Here is a 12279-nt window from a genome sequence, read left to right as displayed (position 1 = left end):
GGGTATCAGACCTGGACCATAGTCAGTGGGAAGGAGTCAAGCTTCCACACTCCTCTAGGAGTTCGTGCAGAACGATCGTGGAAAAGAGCATTTGTCACAGTATATATCAGGGCCGCCATTAGGGGGTGCCCAGCAGAAGTGGCACTGCTCTGCAAGACTAAGACTCTGTCGTAAGAGCTTACACTGGCAGGAGAGGTGATGGGCGCCTGGTGGAACCCATGTAAGTTGCCAAATCATGCTTAACATGGAAGACCACCAGGGTACGGCTGGCTGCAGTGGTTATTGTGCTTGGAGTCTTTCTATAACAGCCTTTGTGGATGTTTGTGGTGGGGTTGACTGTATGTGTTTATGTGTAGCTTGGTTGTGATTTATGTGTGTTGCTGAGTGTTGGTAGCAGTGAGGGATGTGTGTGATTGTGGTTTCTGGCAGTCTTATATACAGCTGTGTGTGGATAGCTGTTAGTGATGTGTATGGGTAGCAGTAAGTAATATATGTAGGTGGCTGTGAGTGATGTGTGAAGAGATGGGTGTGCTAAGTGAGGGGTGGCTGTGTTAGTCCCAGCTTACTAACAAATTAGAATGCACATTTAATTTACAAACAGTGCACTTTTTGCCCTCTCCCTCCCTTACCTTGTGCAGGGGGCAATACATATTCCGTCTTGGTCCAGCTGATTCATTATTTGTCTTCCTTGTGGTCTGGTGGAAGGACCACAAGGTGTCTGTACTTATGGTCTGTTACAGATCATTGTAAGTACTTCTCCTGGTCAGGGATGGGAAGGAGCATTTAAAGTAATGGGCACTTGTATGATGTGCAGACCAGAATCTCACTCCTAGTAATAAGGAGGCACAGTGGCGATCTCCCAGCCAGCTTGTGCAGCAGCAACGTGCCCACTAAGTACCAGCGATCCATCTTCATTACATTGTACCTAGGCACCTCCGCACGCCATGTGCACACCCCTAATGTTTCTAAATCACACGTGTTTAGTGAATAATTATGAAATCTTACATTCCTGGTTGTATTTGGTAGATAATAATGATCTCATCTTTTATTTTCTTAGCTCTTGTAGTGAGATTCCTTACCAAAAGATTCATTTGGGAATATGACCCAACATTAGGTACGTTTCCACATTAACTTTTTTTATGTCGCATTTAGTAATATTTTATCAGTTATTTGCTGAACCAGGGATTTATGGGGAATTGCAAACACCTAGCCATTAGAAAAGAAAACCTCCAACTTCGCTATTGTTCAGATCAGCTGTTTTTAAAAGTGCAATTCCATGGTAATTCTCCACAAATACTTGGTATGATGTCATTTGAAATTGTTGCAAGTCCCCGTTCCTTGTGTAAGACATGCTCACATACATAAAAACATCACTCGCTGCCTAAAAAAAAAAAAAAAGTTAAAGAGATTTCACCAGATTCTGTATTTTTAGGCTGTTAGACATCTGGATATATGAAAATAGAATATTTAAAAATATAATGATTCTTATTTGTGCTAATAGCTTGATCCAAGGGAAATGTGATAAGATTATTTATTAAAGTCCAAATGGCACAGTACCGAATGCAGTAAACCCATTGGGCTGCATACTGGGCCACTTGGACTCCAGAATTAAGACATTATTCATGCTATTCAACAATATTCAGATTTTGAATGAGCCTGAATTTGGCCCAGATCTCAGCTGGTCTGAACACCACCAGAAGACCGAAATCCGGAATGCTTAACCCCTTAAGGACCAAACTTCTGGAATAAAAGGGAATCATGACATGTCACACATGTCATGTGTCCTTAAGGGGTTAAAATCCAAACTATTGTTTCACTGACAGTCCTAGCAACCAGCAGGCAAATAATTAAACAACCATTGGTGCTGCTAGGGCTAACTATGTGGTGGCTGACCAGCGCTTAATATCCAGATGCCACATTCTAAAAGTAAAAAAAACATGTCTTTGGGAGTCAAAAAGACACATTACATTCCTACCCATTCGCTAAAAAGCCAAATCCCATGGTGATGGAGCCTGTAAAATAACTGAGATAGGATTCATGAATTCATGACCAGCTGGTGGGGCTGTGGAAAAAAAAAGGGAAGGACATCCTGCTTTGGGGGGACCTAGTGCTCCTATCCATGGCAGCAGGTGGTGGCTATTATAATATTATATATTATTATATATTTGCGGTGGGTGGGGCTTCTAAATAACTACACAAAAGGGAAACTAGCATGGCACAGCACCCCCACCCACCTAGAACTAACACACACCTACCTCACACATACTGTGCTAGGACTAACACACACCTACCTCATACATACTGTGCTAGCACAAACACACACCTACCTCACACATACTGTGCTAACACTAACACACACCTACCTCACACATACTGTGCTAGCAGTAACACACACCCATCTCACACATCCTGTGCTAGCAGTAACACACACCCATCTCACACATACTGTGCTAGCACTAACACACACCCATCTCACACATACTGTCCTAGCAGTAACACACACCCATCTCACACATACTGTGCTAGCAGTAACACACACCCACCTCACACGTACTGTGCTAACACTAACACACACCCACCTCACACATACTGTGCTAGCAGTAACACACACCCATCTCACACATACTGTGCTAGCAGTAACACACACCCATCTCACACGTACTGTGTTAGCAGTAACACACACCCATCTCACACATACTGTGCTAGCAGTAACACACACCCATCTCACACATACTGTGCTAGCACTAACACACACCCACCTCACACGTACTGTGCTAGCAGTAACACACACCCATCTCACACATACTGTGCTAGCACTAACACACACCCATCTCCCATATAGTGTGCTAGCAGTAACACACACCCATCTCACACATACTGTCCTAGCAGTAACACACACCCATCTCACACATACTGTGCTAGCAGTAACACACACCCACCTCACACGTACTGTGCTAACACTAACACACACCCACCTCACACATACTGTGCTAGCAGTAACACACACCCATCTCACACATACTGTGCTAGCAGTAACACACACCCATCTCACACGTACTGTGTTAGCAGTAACACACACCCATCTCACACATACTGTGCTAGCAATAACACACACCCATCTCACACATACTGTGCTAGCACTAACACACACCCACCTCACACGTACTGTGCTAGCAGTAACACACCCATCTCCCATATAGTGTGCTAGCAGTAACACACACCCATCTCACACATACTGTCCTAGCAGTAACACACACACATCTCACACATACTGTGCTAGCAGTAACACACACCCACCTCACACGTACTGTGTTAGCAGTAACACACACCCATCTCACACATACTGTGCTAGTTGTAACACACACCCATCTCACACGTACTGTGCTAGCAGTAACACACACCCATCTCCCACATACTGTGCTAGCAGTAACACACACCCATCTCACACATACTGTGCTAGCAGTAACACACACCCACGTCACACGTACTGTGCTAGCAGTAACACACACCCATCTCACACATACTGTGCTAGCACTAACACACACCCATCTCACACATACTATCCTAGCAGTAACACACACCCATCTCACACATACTGTGCTAGTTGTAACACACACCCATCTCACACGTACTGTGCTAGCAGTAACACACACCCATCTCACACGTACTGTGCTAGCAGTAACACACACCCATCTCACACATACTATCCTAGCAGTAACACACACCCATCTCACACATACTGTGCTAGTTGTAACACACACCCATCTCACACATACTTTGCTAGCAGTAACCCACACCCTCCTCACACGTACTGTGCTAGCAGTAACACACACCCACCTCACACGTACTGTGCTAGCAGTAACACACACACACCTCACACGTACTGTGCTAGCAGTAACACACACCCACCTCACACGTACTGTGCTAGCAGTAACACACACCCACCTCACACGTACTGTGCTAGCAGTAACACACACACACACCTCACACGTACTGTGTTAGCTGTAACACACACCCATCTCACACATACTGTGCTAGCAGTAACACACACCCACCTCACACGTACTGTGCTAGCAGTAACTCACACCCACCTCACACGTACTGTGCTAGCAGTAACACACACACACACCTCACACGTACTGTGCTAGCAGTAACACACACCCACCTCACACGTACTGTGCTAGCAGTAACACACACCCACCTCACACGTACTGTGCTAGCAGTAACACACACACACCTCACACGTACTGTGCTAGCAGTAACACACACCCATCTTACACATACTGTGCTAGCAGTAACACACACACACACCTCACACATACTGTGCTAACACTAACACACACCCACCTCACACATACTGTGCTAGCAGTAACACACACCCACCTCACACGTACTGTGCTAGCAGTAACACGCACCCACCTCACACGTACTGTGCTAGCAGTAACACACACCCACCTCACACATACTGTGCTAGCAGTAACACACACCCACCTCACACGTACTGTGCTAGCAGTAACACACACACACCTCACACGTACTGTGCTAGCAGTAACACACACCCACCTCACACGTACTGTGCTAGCAGTAACACACACACACCTCACACGTACTGTGCTAGCAGTAACACACACCCACCTCACACGTACTGTGCTAGCAGTAACACACACACACCTCACACGTACTGTGCTAGCAGTAACACACACCCATCTCACACATACTGTGCTAGCAGTAACACACACCCATCTCACACATACTGTGCTAGCAGTAACACACACCCACCTCACACGTACTGTGCTAACACTAACACACACCCACCTCACACATACTGTGCTAGCAGTAACACACACCCATCTCACACTTACTGTGCTAGCAGTAACACACACCCATCTCACACGTACTGTGTTAGCAGTAACACACACCCATCTCACACGTACTGTGCTAGCAGTAACACACACACACCTCACACGTACTGTGCTAGCAGTAACACACACCCACCTCACACGTACTGTGCTAGCAGTAACACACACACACCTCACACGTACTGTGCTAGCAGTAACACACACCCACCTCACACGTACTGTGCTAGCAGTAACACACACACACCTCACACATACTGTGCTAGCAGTAACACACACCCATCTCACACATACTGTGCTAGCAGTAACACACACCCATCTCACACATACTGTGCTAGCAGTAACTGTGGTGGCCACCCTGAGAAGAAGAGGGGTCTCGCCGCCACGGATGTTCTTTTCCCCTATTCAGAGTGATGCTAACATAATCCAAAGCATGTTAATCCAAACCGGTATAGCTGGTACAGCTGTTCCCTACAAGCATGAGATGAGAGTATGTTGAGGGTAAGCAGGAACTGACTAATTGGAAGCCAAAACTGGCCTTATATGCAAGTCCCCATGCAAGGGGTTTCTGATTACATATTCCAGGGGCATTCCCCACTGGACCTGAGAGAGGACTACAGTAAAAGCACACAAATAATTACATTAACTCTCAGGTCCAGTGCATGCATAACAAAAACACCCTAAAATATATATTTAACAAATAGGTTCCCCCTCAAGTCCTATATCCCTACATAGCCTGGATCTGAGCGCACAACATATCCGTAATGTATATAAAATAAGGAGAGAGAACGTAATAGTGTAGTATCCGTAATGTATATAAAATAAGGAGAGAGAACGTAATATAGTGTAGTATCCGTAATGTATATAAAATAAGGAGAGAGAACGTAATATAGTGTAGTATCCGTAATGTATATAAAATAAGGAGAGAGAACGTAATATAGTGTAGTATCCATAATGTATATAAAATAAGGAGAGAGAACGTAATATAGTGTAGTATCCGTAATGTATATAAAATAAGGAGAGAGAACGTAATATAGTGTGGTATCCGTAATGTATATAAAATAAGGAGAGAGAACGTAATATAGTGTAGTATATTATAAATCCTGGTAAGATATGAAAGAACAAAATGCACGTACAATATTTTGGAGCTCATGTTTAGCTCCAGATTTTCCAGATGCGATATAACAACTAAAAGCATGGAATCAACACCTGCTAACAAGCACAAGGACCCACCACCATACCCACAGTGTGATCATGAATGTTTTACACAACTTAATATCATTTTTTGATGAGTTTCTTATTTGTGTTAAAGGTATTTTAAATTTAAAATGTTTCTAACGCTTTTTTTTTATTCTCCTTTTTCTATTTTTAGAGTCAACATATCGGCATCAAGCAACAATAGATGATGAGACGGTTTCCATGGAGTTGCTGGATACAGCCGGGCAGGTAGAATCAGAATGTGTTAAACAATAGATGGCCTTGATAGAACGAAATGTGCTAATAGTGCTTGAAAATGATCTATATTGAAGTTGAGATCTTCCCACGATCTGCCATCATTAGATCTAAGACAAAATGGCAGTCTAGAACCAGGAATACAGATCAATACCACTTTCAGGGAAAAAAATAACTATTACTGGGAATTAGTTTAGACGTACATTGAAAAATCAAAGCTATCTACAAAACTGCACTAATTAAATGTCTGTATTTTGTGCTGATTTCAATGGAAATATCCCACAACAAGATAAGCTCCATTTGGTTTCCAAGTTATTGTTTTCAATATTTTCCAAATATTTTTGGCACTTTATTTTTACCAATTTTAAATGTATTCTGTGTATTTCATCCCTTTTGGAATTATTGTAGATATCCTGACGCTACAGACCATAGGGGGTCTAGAGGGATGGATAGAAAATTATAAAATATTATTTATAGTTATTTTGATTTATTTTATTCTTTTTTCCTATTTTGTATTAAATAAAGCAATCCATAATACATTTTGTCCCTGTCACGATATGGCCCTTGCTGTGTCTGGTAGGGTGTACCAGTGCAGGCAACGCTATGGTCTGTGGGTTTCTTTTCACATAACTTGCACCACTAACTGCTCCACTAAATGCTAGGACTCATCTTTGGTAGTGTATGCAGGATATACTGAGCTGATATCTGGTTAATAAATGATCTTCTTTTCATCTAAACCTCTAACAATACTCTTATTAGTAATTATCTATAGCGGACAATGCATAGCCTTATCCTGTGAGAGACAAACCGCTTCTATCTTGGGAATTCCAAAGAACTCAGACTCTGTTTATTGTATAAAGATCCAGCTAACAAAGTTCGCGAACGGGCGAACCGGGCGAACCTCCATAGACTTCAATAGGCAGGCGAATTTTAAAACCCACAGGGACTCTTTCTGGCCACAATAGGGATGGAAAAGTTGTTTCAAGGGAACTAACCCCTGGACTGTGGCATGCCGGAGGGGGATTGTGGCGAAACCAACTTCGCCACTGTGAACTGGAGAAGCCTGGTTGCTAGCCTCCTGCCCTGCGACTACGGCCCATGGACATATTGCTCTATAAACACTATATTTGGGCATGTAATAATTTATATTGCTGCTACTGGCCCTTTAAAATCAGCGATGGACATATTGGGACTTTTGGGACTAATGTCCCTTTAAGACTTTGTAACATATCACAGTAATACTGTCTTAAATATTATGTAGGTATTTATGTGTTCAGTTAAACTGGGGATATGTAGAAATGTGTGTTTTATGTGTTAAATGTATCAGTATGTAATTTTATGTCTTTTACTGTCTTTTTGCAACCATGTGGTTAATGGAGTCTGACTCTAGTCCTAGATAATTGGATTACTTCTCCAATTATCTCCAGGGCAGAAGGGAGGAAGCCGGGATGCATTGTGGGGGATGTTTTACTTCTGTTTGAGCCAGATTGTGCCATGCTGCAAGCCAGGGCCCAAAAGATACTTTTAGTAACTTTTAAACCCCTGGTCGGATTCATGCCATTTTTTAATATGTTGTTCCCCTGAATGGATTGATTGTGGATATGTATTTTTATGTGAATGTGATGTATGGTTTTAAAGTTATGAAAGTTGTGTAAAAGTATATTGTACTCTGTATGCATAATGGGATTATGTGTCACACTAAGGGGAGGGGATGTGTGGGAGGTAACATCTATGTCATTGGTTCTTTTATGCCTCCCCCTGGGTGTGGCCTGTATGTGTGAGTTGGAAATAAAAGCCAGGCTGGATGAGCCAGTCCAGAGTTCCTGTTTAACCCTCAAAATGAAGTGTCGTCTCGTTCTTGGGGGGAATTGGATTGTAAGCTGACTGCCAAGAGTGTAAGCGGATTGTATGCTTTTCTTGTTCAGCTGTTCCAGTTCGGAGTGTTATTTTGTATCCAGCTCGGGAGTTTGGTGTTCTGCAGTAGCTGTGCCTGTCTCTAGCAAAGGGGATTATCGCCTAAACGGATTTTTCCCCTTTTATGCTGAAACGGTCCGTTACATTTGGTGGCAAGCGGCGGGATCGTTCCTACAACCAGAGGGACAGCTACAGACAACACCATTCCTGGATTACAAAGTAAGGGCAACGCCAGTACTCGTACAGCGTCCCCACCAGCAGTCATGTTCTATCGATATGAAGGCGTAGAGTTTGCTACTGAGGTAATGAGGAGAATAGCCAAATATGGCCCGAATCCCCTGAAGGTGATTGTTGATGCAGCTATACAGCAACTGCTTGAAGAGAGCCAGAGGTCACGTGATCTCGAGCACGAATTGTTTTGTAGGCATTTCGCCGGGCTTAGGACACCAGCATGTGCAATTTGCGCTTCGGCTTCTCACACATCCAATTTTTGTCCCACTACCGCAGTAGCTCCGTCTACTAGTTTCGCTAACTCGGACTACTCTAGTCAAAGGGATATTAAAGACAAATTAGGCAGACCTATAGTGTTTCTCGGGAAAGTGCAAGTATGTAATAACTTTAATGACGGGGGGTGTAGTTATAGCGCCTGTAGATTGCTCCACGTTTGTTCTATCTGTTTCAGGGCCCATGCAAAAACTATGTGCCCGAACAAACTGTTTCCGAAAAAAGCAAGTACACCAATAAACGTATCTAATTTGCAACGTTACCTGGCTGCACATCCTTTTTCACACTTAGCGGACTTTCTCATCTCCGGTTTCACCAAAGGCTTTCACACAGGTTTTGTAGCACTCCCTTCAGGCACACTAGAATGCCCCAACCTGCATTCAGCGATGTCCGACCCGGCCACTCTAAAGGATCTCCTCGATAAAGAGGTGGAAAGCGGTTTCATGATAGGTCTTTTTACCACCCCTCCTTTCACGTCCTGGAGAATGAGTCCTTTAGGTATAGCCACGGGTAAATTTAACGGCAAGAAGAGGTTAGTTATTGACTTCTCAGCACCGCACTCTTCCACCTCCCCAAGTTTAAATTCCCTTATTGCATCGGAGGAATTCTCACTTCATTACGCTAGGATAGACGATGCCATTCAGGCCATCATCAACCTCGGTAAGGCAGCCTGGTTAAGCAAAACGGACATCTCGAATGCTTTTAAATTGCTACCTATTAAGCAATCGCTCTGGCACCTACACGGAGTTAAGTGGCAAGGGGAATACTATTTTGCAACCAGGCTCACCTTTGGCTCCAAAAGTAGCCCAAAACTTTTCGACATGTTCGCGGAGACCCTGAATTGGCTATTACTCAACGAGTGCAGGTGCCCAGTAGTAATCCACTACCTCGACGATTTTCTGTATGTCGAACCTCACTACTGCACACCACTCAGCCTGCAAAAAGCGCTCTCCTTATTTAAGGAACTAGGTGTTCCGGTAGCCTCTAATAAGACAGAAGGTCCTAAAACCGAAATCACCTTCTTAGGTATCACGATCAATTCGGTAACCATGCAAGCCAACCTCCCTCAAGTCAAAGTAGATAGGATTCTAGATTGCATTCACACCTGCACCAACCTTGGGTCGTGCACCAGGAAAGAGTTACAGTCTCTCTTGGGCTCTCTTAACTTTGCCATGAGTATTATCCCGCAAGGCAGATCTTTCATCTCCAGGTTGCTCTCGCTACTCCACGGCCTCCCTGACGATGACACTAAGATCATTTTAGACAGTTCGGCAAGGGTTGACCTAGCAATGTGGGAACTGTTCTTATCCTCGTGGAACGGCAGGTCGTTATTCATTCCTCCCATCTCCGACGATTCTCCAGTCATATTGACAGACGCTGCTGCTTCAGTTGGGTATGCGGCGATATTTGGGGACGAATGGGTATATGATAGTTGGCCACCTGAGACTAGTTCACTAGATAACTTCGACAAAACCTCAGCATTGTTCGAAATCTTTCCCATAGTGGCAGCAGCACACATTTGGGGTGAGGTTTGGAGGGGTAAAGCAGTTAGGTGTTATTCGGATAACTTAGCAGCCTGCAATATAATTAACAAAGGCCGATCTCAGTCCCTGTCTATAATGAACTTGGTAAGAAAGCTCACTTGGTTGGCAGCGAACTTGCAGTTTTTCATTTGTTGTATACATGTTCCCGGTATGTTCAACAATGCAGCTGACGCTTTGTCACGTTTCCATTTGCAGGAATTTTTCCGACTTCACCCTACGACAACCCAAAACTCCCCCGCAGTTCAGAGATCTAGTATTGCTTTAGATCAATTATTGGCCCACAGTAGAATTCTAGCTCAGGCCGGGTTATCAGCTAACACTAAAAAGGCATACAATAGGGCATTTGAGATGTTTAATAACTTTGTACGCAACTTCAACATAATAAATCGATTTTCTGTTGAAACTATGGTGGCATTTTCAACTTTTTGCCACATCTCATTAAAACTTGCATATAATACCATCAAACTATACTTAACAGGCATACAACACTTCATGCTTACTCTCTATCCAGACAAGACCCCTTTCTTGTCCACATACCCAATTAAAAACATTCTTAAGGGTATCCAGAGACTAAATAACCATAAAACCCTTGTAAGACTCCCAATAGATGGTAACATCTTCGAAAGAATCTCTAAGCTGTTAGATAAAAATCCCTTTGAAAATTCTACTAATCTGATAATTAAATCCGCAGCTTACTTGGCCTTTTTCGGGTTCCTACGGCCCAAGGAGTTTTCAGTAGAAAAGATAACTGACACAGACACTTGCCTTAAACAGAGAAACTTGAACAAAATAAATGATCATTATATATTAACAATTCCCCGTACAAAAACTAATCAAACAGGCCCCCCCCCGTGGAGATTAAGTATTTCCCCACGGGTTCTAAATTTTGCCCAGTTCAGGTGCTGGATAAATTGTTAAGTCAGCAGACTAGGAATCCAGAACTGCCGCTTTTGTCCCTACGAGGAAAACCACTCACTACAAAACACTTTATGCTATACATACGTGCATTACTACTTAGACTTGGCCTCAATCCTAATTCCTTCTCAGGACATTCTTTTCGGATCGGAGCAGCCACCACGGCTTCAAGTAGCCATGTCCCGTCACATATAATAAAGTGAATGGGTCGCTGGAAATCTGCAGTGTATAACCGGTACATTCCAAAACCAGAGAAAGAGATCAGACTCGCTTTCCACAGAATGACTAAATAATGTTATCATTGTGATGTTAATAAAGACATAATCGTTACATACTTTTTGGCCTCTTTTTTACAGGCCTAGCCTCTCGTCGGTTTCGGCACACCTCAACCGACTATTATTTGTTAAAACTAAACCTATTGGGAATGTACGCCCCTTTTCATAATCCTGTACACAAATAGAAGGCTTGTGCCTGAAATTGTGGGAGGGATTTATAGCCCTATATAAGCCTAACAAATCCCCACTTACCTGTCTTCATCGATCCGGAAGTTCCCCTCCCACCACACCCTCTTATCAGTTCACCATAACCAGGCGGGCCTGTGGCAAACCTAGCCACTTCTGAACTATATGTATTGTAGGTTGTCCATAGGCTGAATGTATACTGTAAGTCTTTACCTGTATAAGTGCTATGTTATGGCCGTTCGCATACTGGCAGCCGTACGCTGCCAGCATACAAAGCATTCGTTCGACGAAACATGGCTATCCTGGCCGTTCGCCGTACGAATGCAGGCTCCCCAGGTAGACCACACATTCACAAGTCGTGTGGCACCAATTAACCGATTGCAACAATGTTGCAATCGGTAATTAAGGGCTCTCCTAGGTGGCCGCCGATCGGCTACCGACCATGCGGCGGTCGGCCATCTTGGATCCTTTGTCTCTGCAGCGGTGTTCAGTCGTTGAGAGCCTGGAACTGAAAACGGCTACTCAATAGTCCGAACACCGCTGGACTTCCAGAGCGTTCCCCACAGCGATTCGGTACTTTTAAACCGAACTCAATGTTTGAATGTATTCTGTGCGGCGTTCGGTCCATTCAGC

The 12279-nt window shown here is 43.8% G+C and overlaps 1 protein-coding gene across 3 annotated transcripts in view; it reads left to right on the top strand.

Annotated features, from left to right (window-relative positions):
* The window catches only part of RERG (RAS like estrogen regulated growth inhibitor), a 147420-nt gene that overhangs the window by 75239 nt on the left and 59902 nt on the right, over positions 1-12279 (top strand). For 2 of the 3 annotated variants that reach the window (XM_063446610.1, XM_063446609.1), the window contains 2 exons: positions 1058-1114; positions 6229-6302. In XM_063446610.1, the coding sequence (XP_063302680.1) occupies positions 1058-1114; positions 6229-6302 (131 nt within the window). The remainder of the gene's footprint in view (positions 1-1057; positions 1115-6228; positions 6303-12279) is intronic. The other variant, XM_063446611.1, reaches the window with a different exon arrangement.

The sequence above is a fragment of the Pelobates fuscus genome, chromosome 3 (assembly GCF_036172605.1).
Source record: "Pelobates fuscus isolate aPelFus1 chromosome 3, aPelFus1.pri, whole genome shotgun sequence".
In the NCBI taxonomy this organism is placed as follows: Eukaryota; Metazoa; Chordata; class Amphibia; order Anura; family Pelobatidae; genus Pelobates; species Pelobates fuscus.
This window is presented reverse-complemented; position numbering and strand designations above follow the sequence as displayed.